The sequence below is a fragment of the Temnothorax longispinosus genome, chromosome 10 (assembly GCF_030848805.1).
Source record: "Temnothorax longispinosus isolate EJ_2023e chromosome 10, Tlon_JGU_v1, whole genome shotgun sequence".
Classification (NCBI taxonomy): domain Eukaryota; kingdom Metazoa; phylum Arthropoda; class Insecta; order Hymenoptera; family Formicidae; genus Temnothorax; species Temnothorax longispinosus.
Window position 1 is genome coordinate 17,372,043 of NC_092367.1, and position 18,982 is coordinate 17,391,024.

General features: G+C 34.9%; 2 protein-coding genes across 2 annotated transcripts; one reads left to right on the plus strand and one right to left on the minus strand.

Moving 5' to 3' along the window:
- The first annotated feature begins 343 nt into the window (after positions 1 to 343).
- On the plus strand, positions 344 to 13,786 carry LOC139821204 (solute carrier family 25 member 32). The gene is made up of 6 exons (XM_071792092.1): positions 344 to 503; positions 8,200 to 8,353; positions 8,558 to 8,810; positions 8,919 to 9,032; positions 9,271 to 9,416; positions 11,860 to 13,786. Exons 1-6 carry the CDS (start codon positions 344 to 346, stop codon positions 12,032 to 12,034), a joined length of 1,002 nt encoding a protein of 333 aa, XP_071648193.1. The 3' UTR covers positions 12,035 to 13,786.
- LOC139820231 (uncharacterized) lies at positions 13,528 to 15,241 on the minus strand. The gene is made up of 4 exons (XM_071790375.1): positions 14,772 to 15,241; positions 14,178 to 14,365; positions 13,924 to 14,031; positions 13,528 to 13,660 (listed from the first exon to the last, which is right to left on the minus strand). Exons 1-4 carry the CDS (start codon positions 14,892 to 14,894, stop codon positions 13,528 to 13,530), a joined length of 552 nt encoding a protein of 183 aa, XP_071646476.1. The 5' UTR covers positions 14,895 to 15,241.
- Between the last annotated feature and the right edge of the window lie 3,741 nt (positions 15,242 to 18,982).

The following is an 18,982-nucleotide window of genomic DNA, read 5'->3' on the forward strand; positions in this document are numbered from 1 at the left end:
GGTGGTGTTCGGCGTGCGCGGTGGAACTTGGCTGGTCAGTGTTGCATAATCGGCGGGGTAACCAGCTGCGATCTCGCGAAGGGATCGAGCGAAGCGAAGGCGAAGCGAGAGAAGGAAGCCGCGCGAAGCGGGGTAATCTCGGCGACGAGAGTGACGCTACAACAGCCCGACGACAGTGCCTCCCGCGGACCAAGAGATATGCCGCAGAGTGGAGGCGCGTGTTGCTAGCGCTGGCAAGGATGCGGAATCGTGCGTCGCGAATCACGGATCGGTGACAACGAACGGCGAGGATCGGCCGCGGCCGCGGCCGCGGCAGCACGGCGACAGCGTGCCACCGGTCAGCATGACGGCGGCGATCAAGGGCAGCGCCACGCCGGGCGCTCCGCGCCAGCTCAACGTTTTGAGCCACTTGAAGTACGAGTACCTAGTCGCGGGCATCTCGGGCGGCGTCGTCTCGACCCTGATGCTGCATCCGCTGGACCTGATCAAGATCCGTTTCGCAGGTGAGTGTGTGTGTGTGTGAGTCACGCGCCGTTCACACGTCGCGCCGTCGCCGTCGCGCCGCTTCGTGCACGCGCGAGAGCATTCGAGAAAATGGCGGCTGTCACATTGCGGCGGCACGTGGTGCTAACCGCCGAGCGGTTATCGAGCGGCGGTTTCCTCGAGGTCGGGTTCTTTTTCGAGGTTTTTTCTTTCTTTTTTTTTCTTAATTCGAGTTTCTGAAACAGGTCGGGGGAAGAGGAAAGGTGTGGAACGATGGTTGTTGTCGAGCAAGTGACTGACGAAATGTTCGACCTGTTTACGAGTTTATCGCCGTTCGATTGTATTCGCTCGTGTATTATTTCCGAGGGAAGAGAGATAATAAGGGAAAAGTCGTAAGATTGTTCTTGTAAATTAGTGTTATTCGGGTTATTCCGAATGTAGAAAGTCGTTCGGTTGTCCAGTTTTTTTTTAACTGAAAGGTTACCTAGTTTTTATATTTATTCTGAATGGAAGAAAAGAATGTATATTGAACATGTTTTTTTTAGTCTTCTAGGTTTTTAGTTAAAAACTTGACGTTTTTGCAGTTTAATTTTGTGTTAAGACAGATTTTCCAAATCTTATTCAAAGTGATTCGGCTTTATTTTGCTTTATACTCAATTTTTAATTATTTTCTATTACAAAAAAGAAATTTACATATCATGAATTATATTATAAATTTTGCTATAAAACGTGTGCATAAAATTATCTGATTAAATATTTGCAAATTATTACTGAAAATAATAAAAAAATTATATGCAAATGGAATAAGCTGTAAAATAGTATTATAAAGACATCTGTTTTAAAACAGAATATATTTTGAAAGAATATATATTTTTTTTTTCGAGAAAATATTTAACGAACATAACGTGGCGTAAGATTTTATTTATTTGGCTTGAATATCCCAAGGAAAACTTGATTTAGTTTTTGACTAGCTTTCCCGGAACACCGCGCGTGATAGCCAATTACTTCCCGTTAAGCATGTACAACAATTGACACGCTTCCAAATTATTGCACTTACATTGTATTTAAAATAGCATTGCTCAGGACAGGTACGTATGCTTCGCAAACTTGAGATTCCGTGTCGAAAAACACAATACCCAAGTTTTTTTTTGCAACGCGTAATAATACGATTAATGTTATGTTCTGATTGGATATGTATTTATAATTACGTATTCTCGAGTGCCTTAATTTTAAATCAGACATTTTACAACTGCCTTAAATCAGACATTTTACATTAGCCGTTTTATATCTTTTTGGCATTCTGTCGATGTATATATTGTGAAATCTGAAATCATACACAAAAGTAGCTAAGTAATTTATATTTGGATACGTTGGAAAGTACCGTATATAGATACTTCGCGCAAAGAATACTCGTTGTAGCGAGGCACTGAAAATAGAGATGCTTACATTTGCCTGTGCCGTATAAGCTAACTGCAAGTATAAATTCCACGTACGGCTATGCAACGCCAAACGAACAGAAGATCGATAACACGAAAGTGAAACAGCCACGCGAACCATAATTTTTTTACAATCCTTTTTCTCCTCTTAATTTTTTCACAATCTTTCTAGATAAATTAATTACACAATTAAGAAATTAATTCTTAACAAATATAACTAATAAATATTCCGATAAATTAAAATAAGATATTCTATTTTAATTATTTTCTATTTTAATATTTATATTAAATATTAAATTGAGATATTCTACTTAAATTATTTATTTAATTTTTATTGTTTATTTAATTTATATAAATTCTATTTTAATAAGATATTCTAAGAGAAGATTAAATGTAAAAAAGAAGAACGGAACGCGAAATGAACGGATAAACTCATACTTGGGCTGTTTGATATACATATATCTGATTGTTTATTATTTCAGCTTTAATTATTTACAAACATCGGAGAAGTTACAAACTAAAACAATACACCACATTATTATCTATCAACTTACGACTGAATTTTATTCCAAGCGAGTAAAGTTCACAAGTTTCTTCGTTACAGACTAATCAAAACATTTATTAAACGTTTACGAAGTTTCGCAACAGACGGCGCGGACTTTTGCCGAGGGTGGCGATTATAGGATTTAAACAGTCGTAGAATTTATCGCAAATTAGCGCAAAGAGCTCTTGACTGAACAGGCCACAATCTCGTGTCTAGATTCAAGCAGATTTTTCTCGACATTCCTTTCTTTCCGACATTTCCACCAACCGTCAATTTGTTTCTACGAACTACGAACCAAAGATGCGGCACTTATCGTTAGTCGACAATAGCTTCTATTGTCTAATACTGTTCCTAGGTACCTACTTCTTCAGTCTCGGGATGAAAACGAATTCCATTTTGTCGTGCGCAATAATGGATTAAAATTTGATGGAAAGTTCTCGATCGCAGACGCTCGCGGTTCCTCGATATTCGATATCAATACGCGATTATCGGGAACAAGACTTTAATATCTTTCATACATTTCAAGATACGTACGTAAAGAATATTTATAAATTGCGTTCAACGCATTTTTTTCTATATTTTTGAATACAAAAGATGCTCATAATATTTTATTTCTGACGATTCACTTTATTATCGTCATTGCTGTTTATTGCTGTCAGAAGTCAATATTGTGAACGACATTCCACTGATGATGAATGTTATTTTGCGCAGTCTGTGAACACAATAGTGATAGGGGATCACGGGATTCGCGAGGCACATTCGCGAGGCACGCGCTCGTTTGAGTCATCGCTAGCTCTCGCGCTTGTCATGATAATTGACGGCAAGATTTAGATTAGATAGCATTTAGAGACTAACATATTTGTCCAAAAATTTGCTGCAAAATTTGCTAGAAAATAATGCGTCGTCGCAGGTTGATGCTCTGATACGTCTCTGAGTTAACATCCGTATAAATAAGGCTCATCAACACTTTGAGCGTTAAGCTGATTTCGACATTGAATTTAATAAATCTAATATATTATTTTAATATTTTATTACTTTTTTTAATGTCTTAATTTTTATTATTTCTAATTAATGTCTAAAATTTGTATTATTTCTTTAAATGTCATAAATATGTAGTAGAATTATTCTTAATCGAGTAAATAAAACATTCACAAATGGATGACGGAGTCTCTGTAGAATTGCGGATTATTTTTGTTCACGCGTATGGCGAAAATTTTTCAAAGCACTGTCTCTCGTTGATTTTATGCGAAACAATGCATTACGTTATTTTATCATATTACTTTACGTTACATAAATTTCCGGCTTAATCTTGGTGCTCGATTTTCCTGGTCATTTCGAATTAAATCGGATATCCTTGTGTGATCTCACGTTGCACAGATAGTATTCCAGGTACTACGGTATTAGAATATTGATAGCGCCCGCTCTTTACGTTAGGAAATTCTTGGAACCAAATAATTGCAAAGGGAAACCCAATCCAAAAACTAATAATTAATAATAAATTAAAAGTCTGTTATAATTCGTTTGCAGTTATATTTTTATTTTCCTGTGCGCTGCTATAAATTGATAAACATTCTCCATACTGTATCTCTAGCCAGAATTTCATTAACGAAGTAATTATATACTCAGCTGTTTTGAATAAAAGTTTCGGAAACGAGACAAAGGAGAGCAAACGAGCTAGGCTATTTATAAAACTTGTTCACATAATCACGAATTACGAAATATAAAAAGCAAGATAAATAGACTAAAAATATTACAAAATTTATACGTTAATAAGCAAAGCGCATTTTGGCCAAAGTAAGCGAGTAAAAGTCGAATGTTTCTTGACAAATATCCTGATGATGAAACACGTTTTTGTTTGAAGCGGATTATCTTAGTGAAAGCAACATATCTTATCGCTCTCGTACAGGCAGACGCGACTGACATGAGCTGTTTATGCGATATACAAAAAAATCCGATCGATATGAATAAACAAAAGGCCTGAGCTATCGGGAGCTTTGAACTGTGCAGTATCAGACATATTTCATCCGGAAATTGAAGTTAGAGGAAATAACAAGATTGCTTTAATTCTTATATATTTTTAACTCTAATTTGTTTAGACTATGAAATTTTTATTCTAAAAAAAGCTTATATTGAAGTAGTCTAGGAAACTTGCTCGTGTATACCAGCCTACTTTAGATGATCTATAATTTGCTTTAGAGTTCAGGATAATTCAAATAGAACTCTATTAATAATTTTGCACGTGTATTAATATACATGTGTGATGTCTTATATTCTTTATAGGCGTATCCTGATTCTTCAAAAGTCCGTCTTTTGTGCGGCGTATATATAAAATCTAATTTAGACGATCTATAATTTGTATCAATTAAAAAAAAATAGAATTCTGTAATTTATAAGTATAATAGTTTAGCCTCGTAAAATAATCGCACGTGATGAGAGAGCCGATATGGTGATTGCATAATCCGTTACGTGTTCGCGTTTATCAATCTGACGAGCGTCATTTTACGTTTATTCTGCCATAACTTATTTTAACGTTGTCTTAAAAAAGGCATATTAGGCATATTAGGTAACATGAGATATTGGTAGCATATTACAAAAGTGCAGAAGCCTTGAATGTTTATTTGAAAATGTATGCAAAAATCAATGAAAATATGTCTATTAAATTATTTTATTAGAAATATATTTATAATTAATAAATAAATTTAATATTGGCAGAAATTTATCGTGGACTAGAAATAAATGATTAGATATGTTTAAGTGTAATTAAATTTATTCTGATTATTACTTTTTTTATAATAAATATAAAATTTATAATTATTTATTAATGATACAATTTCTAAAAATATTGATTATTTATTGATACGAAAGATATGATTGATTTTATTATCTATTATTTTTACGTTATGCCGGTATCAATAATCTGATGTCATTATCAATCTTATTTTACTTTTGATAACATTATGAAAACGTCACAATTATACCACAATAATTGTTACTTTTACAACGAATAAGCAAATCTGTCAAAATTTCATAAAATTACGGAGTATTTTGGATCGATTTTTGAAGAAATAAATTGTACGTGATCTTATTTTTTTTTACCATAAAATGAGGTATTTTTTGTATATTATTATAAATTATCCTTATAAATTCTAAATGTTAGATGTAATAGTTGATTTAATTTAATGGTAATGCATTATATTACGCTATATAAATAGATACATTGTGTATCTATTTAACAGATAAACTGTAAACAGATAATTGAATTAATTTATTTTTTACAGATATAACAGAATAATAAATATAATATTTAATATTCACAAAAATTATTATTAAGTTAAATTAATTGTACGTACTATATTTTATATAAAATTAAAAAATTATTTTTTTGAATGTATGTTTACGTAAATCTTCTCTTTTTGAAAAAAAAACTCATTCTTATATTTTGAGGAATTAAATTTTGGAGTTTGTCCAACATGTGTAACATCTTATCTTACGATTCTATTGGATCTTAGCTCTTAGATAATAAGTAAGCTCATGCACGAGTTCACGAAGGCGAGAGAAATGTTAAGATGAAAATAGCTCTTGGGACTTAATGTTACGGAAAGTTTCTCTCTCCCATCGTAGTGTAGTCACTGTTTTCATCTGACGTTACTATAAGTACGTCAAACCAAATGAATTGCTGTTTTGAATAACTAATGTTTCCGGGCACTTGATTGCAAGTACAATCAGCTATTGTTTATTCATCTTGCACTTGTTCGAAAAATCAGTACAGTCGACTTCTGTGTACAAGTTGATATCAAATCAATGTTTATCAATTGCATTCCAGATTTGTATTTACCTGCTTTTAAGCCTTAAAGATCTAGCCGATATCATATCAGTTATCTTGAATCGGTAAAACTAATTGTAAGCAAAGGAAATTAAGTAGGAAAGTTTCTCATGTTTATAGAATTTATTCAATGAATCCGTCATAATCAAGACAGAGATGTGCGCGTTGAGCGTTAAATGCTTTCTTAAGTACAAAGGAATAAGATTTATTGTGAAAAACGGATACTCCACATAGGTGTGTACGTGTGTGTGTGTGTGTTTGTCGTATTTTAAACTAAATATTCATTGGCCGTCCACCAAGCACCGAGCCACGAGAATTCCGCAAGTTGCGTCAGTGGCACGTGACGTTCGTTATTGAATCGTTTCGTCGCGCAGTCAGCCGAATCGTCGAAAGTCGCTTCGAAATTTCTCGTCTACGAATTCATAAGTAGATACAGTTGCGAAATAAAATTTCGTGGATATGCAGATCGATATTCCTTTTGCGAACGTAAATACACAAGTTTCAAAATGCATAAGTAATTTATAAATCTAGGTTATATTAAAATAATCCATACAAATTCTGCAGCCTGCAGCAGAATTAACGAAGACTCGTAAAATCGAATACTATCCGTGCAAACGGATATTGCAGAATAGATACTAAATAGAAAAATAAAACAAAATGAAATAATTAATATAAAATAAATAATTCCCATCGGTTTTCACAGAATTATCGTAAGATACTGTCATTCGAATCAAGGTTTTTTTTTTATATCTACATTTTAAAACAGAAGTTATACGTATGAATGTGAAAGCGAATGAATGTTTCTCGCGCTTCGCATACTTGGATAACGAGATGTTATTATTTCTTTGGCTCTGATTTCTTTAGTTTCGCTGCACGAATTCGATTTGAATATCATTACAGTTATTAAAATATTTAACATTGAATATTGACAAGCTAATACTTATGGAAAAATTTTCGCTGAGGAAAAAATTGAATGTAAATTAATGCAGATATTCAGAGGAAATTTTATAGGCGGGTTTCGTCAGTCAGAGATACACAAAATCGCAATGGGGACGGCCTTTCATAGCCAAGTGAATCACCATCATCCATGAAAGCGAAAGTAAATTATACTGCGCGGTAGATGATACTTCTTTCTTCGCTCTTCTCTCTGACTTGCCTTACAATCTCGTGACAGTTTTAAACGATATTAATTCAGCCATTAATTTCCATTAGCTTCACATAGGGCGCTCTCTTCATAAATATGTAAATTGATTCAATATAAAATTTATATCTAATCTCATTTGTCTTTTGATCTTCCGAGAGAATAATATGTTTTAGTCTTTACATTCTATTTTACATTCTAATTTACATATGTTACTGAATTAAATTTGGTATCATATTAACGTTTTTTTTATTACGTTTTTTATTGTTTAGAACATAAAATGCATAGAATTAAATTTTAAATATTCATTTTGTCGCTACGTGGTTTTTATTATGGATATATCTGAGAAGGAAATTTCTCAGTAAATGAGACGGTGTCGTAAGACGATAACGCTACCGCTACCTTTTCGCAACGAGATGCGATATGAAAACTAATGTTGCAACGTTTATCACTGGCGATAAAGCGTGTTTACGTGTGCATATGCATGTTAATCGCTTATGTAAATGTGAACGTATTCGAGCATAAAAATTAGAGGTTGCTCTATCACGAGACGATTATTGGCGATGATCTGAAAACACAGAGAGCAGAGGCAAGCAATAGACAAGGGAAAAATACCGTAATTGTAAACAATAATTACCGCCTATAGGTGTTTGTTTCAATAAAACATGAAGTATCTCACCGACAATATCGCGGAATATTTTTACGAAAATGTAAAATACTGCTAGCTGCATGCAATGGGATTTACTTGAATTCTTTTATCTTTTGGTTGCAGTAAACGATGGTCAAGCGAGCACGGCACCGCGATACAATAGTCTTAGGAATGCTATCGCACAGATCGTTAAGACCGAGGGTCTGCGTGGACTCTATAGGGGTGTAACGCCGAACATTCTAGGATCGGGCAGTTCGTGGGGATTCTATTTCTTCTTGTAAGTATATACGGTAGCGATCGCTGATTGCTAGCGCTCTAGATTCGTCTTGAAATCCAAATAATTGGGCGAATATCGATCTGCGATAAAGATCTCAAGTCTAGATTATCGATTAGTGTTATTTATGTACTGCATTCTTTCGAAAAACTTACTTTGTAAGTGCTTTTCTGGATATCTCGTGCTAACAGCGAATTAATTTTGCAGCTATAACACGATAAAGACTTCGATCCAAGGTGGCAATTCGAAGAAACCTCTCGGACCGTCCATGCACATGTTCGCTGCCGCCGATGCCGGAGTGCTTACTTTGCTCATGACCAACCCAATCTGGGTGGTAAAGACGCGGCTGTGCTTACAATATGCTGACGATGTGAAGCTGGCGGAGTCCAAGAAGTATCGTGGCATGATTGATGCTTTAAAGAAGATCTACAAGACGGAGGGTATTAGAGGCTTATATAAGGCAAGCAAATTTTTTAAAATAAACTTTGGAATTATGATTGTACTTGAAATAAAATGAGAACTAATTTGCAATTTACATGATTAAAGAAAGTATTTTGTACTCTTGCAGGGTTTAGTTCCTGGATTATTTGGTGTTTCACACGGTGCGATACAATTCATGGCGTACGAAGAGATGAAAAATGAATATTATGATTACCTGAATGTACCCATCGACACGAAATTGGTAAACCGATTATATTTTTATTAAGATTTTTGTGACTTGGGAAGCAAAGCGGATCTAACTACGCTATTTTAATTCGCTATAATCTGTTACTTTTTTTCGTTAATCTGCACGAAAAGCACAAGTAGTGTTATCTATTTACAAAAAAAATGGTATTTTAGTTTCCAACTGTGATAGAGATGCTTATAAATAATATTCAATAATAATAAGAAATATTTCTAATATGTGATTCTTTTCACAGAGTACATCCGAATACATCGTCTTCGCGGCGATGTCAAAGCTGATCGCTGCAGCGTCGACGTATCCTTACCAAGTGGTGAGGGCACGACTTCAGGATCATCATCACGATTATCGGGGTACCTGGCATTGCGTTCAATGCACATGGAGGTCAGAAGGAATTAAGGGTTTCTATAAGGGCTTATCACCATACCTTTTACATGTTACACCAAACATATGTCTAATTATTCTTATTTACGAGCATTTTACTAACGGTAGTTAATTTATATACTTTATTGCAAATGTAACTTTTTAGGCAATTTTTTTTAAATCTTACTCATCTAGCGGGTAATATCCCCCGATTTATCAAAACTTATGATTCAAGGTATTCACAATACGCAGAGTGCGTGTATGATCTTTCAATGATGTGAGGCAACAGTACCTCAATTTTTTTTTTATAGATGAGTATTATTCAGATAGATTACAGTACAGAATTATTGTTTTTCAGGAAAACTTTCTTTATGAAACCACTTTTATCTGAAATGTTTTTGGAAGACTCGGAGGTTAGCCGTAATGATTATTAGCAACAATTTTTATTCTATTCCGTTGTAGGCGACATGTAGCTAATGTATTAGTTTTCTTTCTGGCATTCGCACAAAGCGAGTGTACAATATTTTCTATTATTTGTATTTCTATTAATTTATATTTGGTTTGTAGAATCGTACAGTGATGAAAGAAATCGCTCGACATGGGAAAGTAGCTTAAATAATTGCTTTTACTGTTGTCGTTTTAACTTCTCGCGTAAATTGCAACGCGACGATTGCAAAACGGAGAAATAGATCTTGAAGTGGCAATAGCTCGTGGCACGTATTGTACGTAGAATGAATGTGTTTTATTTATTCAACCACTCGTCCTTTCTTATCCAAGTACACACTGAGAGACTGCGATAATGTAAAATGGACAAAGTTACTTTATTCATCGACACATTTAATTTATGGCGAAACTTATAGTGGACGCATTGTAAAGATAGTTTTTGTTATAACGAAGATGTATTTTAAATGAAATATCTTCTTATTATACAAGGTCAAACAATGGATAAACGTATGAGTATGATCGTCTTTTGTTTGCCGAGTTGTGTAGATATCTGAGTGTCAACTAAACTGGATTTAGTTGAACAAACCTAGATAGATGTGCTTGGTTGCGCGCACGGTTATGCGAAAGGAAGCGAGGAGTAATATCTTATATTGATTATATTGGTATAAGATGGTGCTCTATTAATGCTATATTAATGCTCTATTCAAATGGAAGAGTTGCAAGAAGAAACGGATCACGGTCGGCAGACGGTGTAATCTTGGATAGTTAAATTAATAACCAAATATTTACGCAACTATACGAATAATACACACGATATACTTATTATCTGTGTAACGTTCGAACAATCTTTGACGCATAATGTGTATGAGCCACATGTGTAAATTGATGATTTCTGCGTCTTCACTCGAGTCGACGAGTTTCAGTGCGGACTAGACGTCGCTTAAATTAGCGATTTCTTTTTTTCCTTTAATCTTCTCTAGCAAATACAGTAAAAATTCGCTGCATTCTACCTTATCTCCCGTTCCCCCTTTTTTCATTTTACAAAGCGACTCTGTTTCTCTGTAGCTAATACTTCACCTCATTCTAAGGGGAGTATATAGAGTCCTTTATAGATCATTTTTGCAAGGATCGTAGAGTCTGGCACTCGGAACGTATGATCGATAGCAATAAGTTTCCTCACTGCAATCTGTAAATAGTAGGACGAATTTATTTATATTCAACTTGTTTAGCCATAAATTTAGCTAGAATCTGTGTTTCTTCGGAGAAAAGAGAGTCATGGGGACGAAGGAGCATACTTAAAGCAACATTGTGACGATACTAATAAACACACGCACACATATCGAAAAGTGTTTGTCATTAAATTAATCATTTATTATTTCAGATTATTAAATTTACGTTATTCAAGTCTACCCAGATTTGATATCTTCATTCTGTTTCTCTTTTTACTGTTATCTACTAATGATACTTTATTGACAGCGCAGAGAATAGGAAGGACGTCATCGTTATTTAGTTACGATTTAAAGAAACATATTTTCTTAGATGTATTTTGATGTGATTAAGATCGCTTATCGTGGTTGTTCTGCTTATATATAATATTGTAGCATGTATAAAGGTATTGTGATTGAACGATGAAATTTATCGAGTACGTTACGATCTGTCTCGGTTAGTTTAGTAGCTTGTTAAGCCACCAGCAGTACGATTTTTGAACGTAAAATTAGATTCTGTTGCTTCGAATTTGTGCGCGATTAATCGGTTTGTTTGAATCTAATAGAATTAAATAGAATCTATCTAATATGGCTGACACTATTAAAAACATAATTATTACTTTTGCTGATTGAATCTTCGTAAAACTCTTGACGAAAGAGAACCGTTAATTCTCTTTCGTCCGATTTTTTATGATGAATTCTATTGTAGCGTCAAGAATCGTACGCGGGTTAAATAGCGCATCAGAATTCTTCGCGTCTTTAGTCTGTTGTAAAGCAAAGTAAAACAAAGGCGTATTGCTGGTGGTTCGTTGCAGGTATGAGGGTTGGCGTGGCTTTTACAAGGGTTTAAGCGTAAACCTCACCAGAGTGACCCCGGCGACAGTTGTCACGTTTGTGGTCTACGAAAATATGTTTCATTATCTGCAATCCAGGCGTACCGCCGTGGAAGAAGCGATCGCTGTGCCTGCGGTTAGCAAACTGAAGGAGTAAGGTAAACCAAGGAGATCCCTCGGAGCTTTACCGAAACACACGTGTAATCCAGATGTACTTTGAGTCGTACGAATTATATTTCTGATGACATGTGGACCGAAACGAGTGAATCGTCGTAATTACGATAAAATTCTACTGTGAAGAAAAGGCTTAAGACACAAGCTTAAAAAAATAATTATTTAAATTTCTTATAATTTACACTATGTACAGCATAAAATTTGAAGTTGATATAAAAAAGGCTGCAAGCATTAGAAATAATTTTAAGAGAGGCTCATTATTTGTTTAGTTACTATTTTGGGAAAAAGTGAATAACGAATACTTTTCACATTTTAAGTCTCGTCGATATTTTTAAAAATGTCATCCGTAGTCCTTTTCTGAACGCTGTTGGTCATTTCATTCTGTAGTTATAAATGTCTTCAAATCTTGTATAGATTTTCCATCGATGGAAGAATATCGTAATAAAAAAAGCTTTAATAGATTAGAGGATTTCTAATGTAATAGTGGTCTGTGTAAATCTTTATTGGATAAAATAAAAATTGAATGACTGTAGAGTGCAAATGATTGAAGTTATCGAGTGATTATTTGAAATGCACCGATAATACAGATTATTTCTATTGATTGCATCTTTGTTTTTCATGCATGTTTATAATTTCATTCATAATTTAGCTACATTCGCGACCATTTTTGAAGGACACAAAATAGCTTTTATAAATTGATTTTTTATGTTGTTAGACATAAAATTTATTAATTGTAGAGAAAGATAAGATTTAAATATATATGTGCGTGTAGATTGATGATAAAAAGTTTGTTAGTAAAAGATAAATTCTTACTCAATTTTACGTTTCAAATTTTCTTATTTTTACATCGTATCTTTCTCTTTTTCCTCTACATTAAATACTTGCATTTAGAAGATACATTTAAAGTTTGTATTGAGATTTTTAATTACATTATTATGATTTGTTGTTGTTAATGTTATTATCATTTGTTTTATATTAATTAAGAAGGTTTTATGTTCAACTTGATCAAACGTGTACAAATTTTACTTTGTCGTTTATTATAATATCGATATTCCTTTTTTAAATAATAAGCTTGATGTCGCAAGACATGGAGAGTTGAAATAAAAATGAGCTTTATGAAATATGAATAATATATAATAAACAAATTATATATATGTATAGTTATAATAGTATATAATAAACAATTTTGAGTAAGCACAAACAACGCAAACTAATTGCGAAGAAAACGAATTAAAACATTCCCAATTTTTATGATTTTTGCTATTAATTTGTTCCAGGTTAGTTGTTGATTTATTCAATTTATTTCGTTAATTTATCGTTTTATATATCATTTAGTACAACAGATCACATAGACATCAACATCTCTGATAATATTTACAGCAGACATTTCGCACGATCTTCTTTCAATTTGGTTGTATGAATTGAACTTTTTAGATATTCTCGGTGCAATGCAATTACGCAAAGTTTTTTTAATTATTATTTATCGATATAATGGCTTATTAGATCTAAAAGATTCACAGGACATTTTTTGTAACGCTGATCGCAGTGCTGCTCACGTTCGGCTTCCACAATCTCATCTGGAAGATCTTCGCTCATTGACATAGAGGGTCTGCGACAAAGAAATGCGCACAAATATTATAATTTTTATATTACTCATGTCATGCCTGACACGTGTGATAGCATAAATGTGCTGCCGGATGAACATTTTGATCGAAAATAAAAATTTATCGGACAAGCTGATCTAATTTTCTAAGTTTCCAGAATCCATTCCATTTTCTTATCCATCACTACTGTAATTTACACTGACCGTAATTGTCGACCATTTTATTCTTACTTGATATAATTCAAATAATTTTTCTTTTTGACATTTACGTGAATATAATTTGAAGGATGTCGCCGAGCACTCCATTTTCATTTAAGGAGTATCTCTCAGCTTCGCAGATTGTTCTCAGCAAGCAATCAAGTCCAGGATAACCCAGGCTGTTACAAGATACGTATGAAATTATATTATTTTTCAAATTTTACTTGCAAAATATATTATATATTATATTTTAAATTATTAAAAATTATGGTAAAATTTTGCAGGATATGGGATAAAGAATAATTGACACGTGTAGTTTTATTACCTGTCCATTTTACTGGTGAACACCTTGTATACTAGTTGACGACTGAGACTTCGTTTTGCATAGTAACTTCCCTCGTAGAAGTAACTCGAATTCCATTTGTATGGCAATCCGTAATTCGCTTCGAAATAAAACGACACCGCTATAGATTTGTCTGGAATATCTATGGGAATTCCCAAAGCGAAGAATATCTACGAATCAGATTAAATCCCATTTAAAGAAGATGATTAATCAATTTAACCTTCAATGAGCCTAATTTCTCGAAACATGTCGGTATATTGATTTACAAAGCGAAAAGTATCTGCAAGTTTTATAGATGTGCTATAGATTGCTAAAAGCAAATTGTAGTGAACGTTTCTTATCATGATTTTTTTAGCGATGGATAAAGTGATTTTTATCGATATTCTTTTCAATATTGTTGAGTAGGAATTACCGTTATGTTAAAACAAACGTTTATTTCGGGTTTCTTCGATTTTTTTATCTGATCACACTTCAGAAGTGCGCTTGAAGTGCGAATGATTAATATTGAGTTAACAGACTGCCCGTACAGTCCGAGACACATTAGTAGATGAAAAATGAATGATTGATCCACTGTACCCCTGAAGCGCTACCCTCGGGAAATCCGATAGATCGTATATGCCTCGATACACCGTGTGTAATATTTTTCACTCCTGATACATGTGTTGACTTCATAAAGTACCACATCAAGAGAGCCAGCATCGTAACATAATTTCTGAAATATGTCAAGATTCAATGAAAATTTCATCACGTATGTTACCCGTATGTAATTATTGTTTTTAAAACATTTCGTACTATTTTTAATCTTTGGAAACAAAATTAATTGGTTTGAAAAGAGATGATTTAATTTATGGTACTTATCCCTTATCAATGATTTATTTAATGGTACTTTTTTTCTTCGGTTGTTTACTTATTTCTCATTTTAATCCGTTTAAATAATTATTTAAAAAATTTCAATATTTTACATTTTAGTCAACGATCGCTCGATTTTAGTTATAAGTTTTTATTATTAACGAATTCGGGAAACGATCGGAGGGAAAAAGCTATGTAACGACAACACTTAAATTTGTTTTGTAAAATAAATAGTTGCAATGTTTAGATACTGAAATGATATTTTCGGAGTTTCATCGAGCGTGCTCGTGATATCGCTCGCAATATTGTTCATTCGGAATTTATACGTGGGATTCATGGGATGGTCGATGTGTCGGTAAAAAAAAAGGGACACGCGTCTCTGTTTGTTCATTTCTTTATTTCGCGAGCTGTTTTGATTTTGCGGTCGCCTCATAGGTTTTCGCGCGTATGCAAATACCTATCGGCCAATTCGATTGTTTCACGTGCAATTGCGCGATTTTCGCTCGCGAAAATGAAGCAATAAGGAAGAAAAAAAAATATTTCCCACGACAGGCGGCTCGTGTCAGGTACGCGTTAATAAAGTGTTTGTAGTCTCCTCTTATCGTTCACGTATTATCGTATATTTCTTAACTTCGCGATCGCGTTCTTCTTAATTTTTACCGCTGTTTGCGTAGAGAATAACCTCGGTATCGAATACTCACTTTTTCATTTCTCTAGCGTACAACTGGACACGTGAATCTTGCACGAGGTTTTTGCCGAGTGGCAAATTGACGGTTTGTACACAGTTTAAGCGTGTGCGAAATAAAAATTATGTTAGTTTGCGCAAGGCTAATAATTGCAGTCGTTATCAGGCTGCGGTAACCGTTTCTCGTCTCGTTATGCACGTTCTGATGCTAATAGGGCGACGTGTAGTGATTTAAATCTTTGCGAATCATGTTTAGCGTTGTGCCATCAAAGAATTTTATTTTTTCCAATTTGTTCGATATAAATATTTTTAATATTTATCACTTTACATGTTTCAAACGCGTTTTAACGCTATTTTTATGTCAATGTTTTATTTAAACTTATTTTAGCACTAATGGAGTGTACATTGTCAATATTTTATTCATCCGAATATAATTATTTAAATTGTTAATACCATCAAAGCGATAATATTGTGTTTGTGCGCTTCGCAAAATTTGTTTTTTTTTTTTTTGTTTACAGAAACCAGTTGTTTGAAACTGAAATATTCCAAATCCCATCAAGATTACATTTTAAAACCACTTTACCTTGATGAAAAACAAGGTGTTTTTGATATTTCAGATTTATCTCTCGCGTTTCGTTTTATCTATTGATTCTTCGATTAATCTTCTCAACTTTCAAATATTCGTTAAAAACATTCGATAACTATGTCTGAAATTGAAATGAAGTTAGAGTAAAATCGCCTTGTAATTAAACGTAATTAAACGAAGATTAATATTTCGTTTTCTATTTCTTGAAGAATTCTTGGCCCTATGTCGGTTCAAAATGTGTCATTCAAAAAATTATCAAAAACATCTGAGTATTTTTATTACATAAGAAATTAATACAAAAGCGCGTATTTACGACAAGTTACGATCAATCCGCGACATCCCGTGTATACCGATACGAACTCGCGATATCGGCCGGCTTCAGTTGTTCAGATGTCGGAATGAGATTATGGTCCACGGGATGTATTAATCCCGCGATCAATATGCGTCTAGCACTAATTGAATTAATAATGGAATTGCAGGTCGGCTGTTTCTGCCTTGTTTGGTACATTCCTGATTCAATGCGGCGAAACTCGTAATTATTCCACGGGTCTTTACGATAGCGGGCCGACCGCCGGACACGCGGGCCTGGATGCCGCAGAACAATGCTCGGCCACCACCTTTCGCCAGTGGTGGTCCCCAGCTAGAATATATCCCGGCACGAAGTTTCGCACACTAAATACATTATTGATTAGCGCGCCATGAATTTAGTGGTCTCCGTCGCGCCTTGCGGCCCGAGCATTCGTGGCATTCGCTCAGAGGAGGGTGGCAGGTTATTTTTGGGTCACGAAGTGCGCCTCCACTTACATTGTGTGTACACGCGATTGTCACCGCATACTCCGATTTTCGAGAACGTTACCTCTGGCCCTTCCGAGCCGGTTTCTTTTAAATTTATCCCGCGTTTGCATTTACAGTGCGCACGTGTTATCCGTTATCGATGTTCGCGTCGATCCATATCCATATTGCGAACCGGCGTCGCGCTTCCACGAGGATACTGAAAAAAAATAACTAAGAAAAATAACGTAAAAGCACATACGTAGCGAATTTTATGTTTCTGAGATTACTTTTTTGCTATTTTTTAACGAGACTCCCTATTATGTACACATTTCATTAAACTCTTTTTATTATCTGTCCCGGTACTAAAGCAATATTATTTTTAAAATTACCAATCGATGCGAGAGCCATATCGCTCTCTCTCGCTCTGACTATTATACCGTCGCGTCGTGGAGAAATCTCCGCCAGCGGGTGTTGCTCGACGAGGGGTGAATTACGTCTGGCAATTCTCACCTTTGTTATTTTTCTCCCGCGCGAGTAAGTCGAGCAATATCGCGCGCTCATTGAAATAAAGGATGCGAGATTTATGGAATCACGTGCGCGCGGGAAAGGTTTTTTACGAGGCCCGACGGCTATACGTGGAACAACGCCGGGGATTTTTCGCCGCAATTTTCCGCGAGGCCGCGGAATGCGAGACGCAGCCTCCTCGTGTGTGCAATGAGGAAGAGGCAATGGTGCGGGGCGAACGGGGGCGCAGCGCCGGAACGCATTCGCATGCACTATTGTCGTCGCGCGAACATAAAAAAAAAGTGATCGCGGCGGGTAAATAGCGCGAGAAATTCGAAAAATGCAGGACTGAGCCATTTAAACGAAGTGCCGATATATAAAGGCAGCGCTAGTTCGTGTTAAATTTTTCCGTTATTTTCACGCGATTTATAAGAACAAAAGACTGATGGAGATCTTATGAATATTTCACATTTTTCCTTACATTCTTTTGAAGATCTTAAAGATTCTATCAAAATGAAAAATGTAAGAATATAACTTCGGAAACCTGTCTGAAGAAACTGCGAGATTATTTTATATTATTTATAATTATATTAATAACTCAATTTTAGGTTCATAATTCGCATGAGTTTTTAAGTTCACCTTAGACAATCTATAATATAATCCGTATTAGAGTTCAGAAGAAAATTTTGTTTATAATTTTATATGACGCGTAATGCAAAAAGCTTTGAGATGTATCGAGATAAACAAAAATGGATTTAAACAGGGGTTGAAATGTGTGTGTAAAATAATATTATAATAATATCAAGTCATAGAATAAGAAATTAAGATTGTAAAGTGATCGAAGGGCGGCCACGTGCAAGGTTATGCAAAAGTCCGAGCGAACAAGATTTCATCCCTCGGACCTGGTCGCGGGGGTGAATTCTAGCTCAGGGGGTTGTTCGCCGTGCGGTGTGCAGATGGCGGCTCCTGGTCGGTATCCGGGATTCTCAGCCCCGCCCATGTGATTTAAACGACAACCTTTCCAGCGTCGATCCACGCGCACCCCAGACCGAATGGGTTCGACGGGATGATTGCGAGAGGATGGATTCTCGAGGGTGAATGACTGAACGGCGAATGAACATCCGCATCTGTAACGCACGTTTGTGTTTGTGTCTCCGCAAAAATTCATCCCATCTCGGTTCGACGTCGTATAGTTCGAATATCAAGGAAGGGATTGTCGCGAAAGTAATAAACTGTAAAAGCAACTTGCATCGACATGTTACATTATTATGGAAATTGATGTTATGGCGAAAGAGAGAATTTTTACATTAGATCAATGAGTCATACGAGTCATGTGAAAGAGGTGCTTTTTTATTTTTTTTTTTAGTAAAATAAGTAGTGCAATCACTA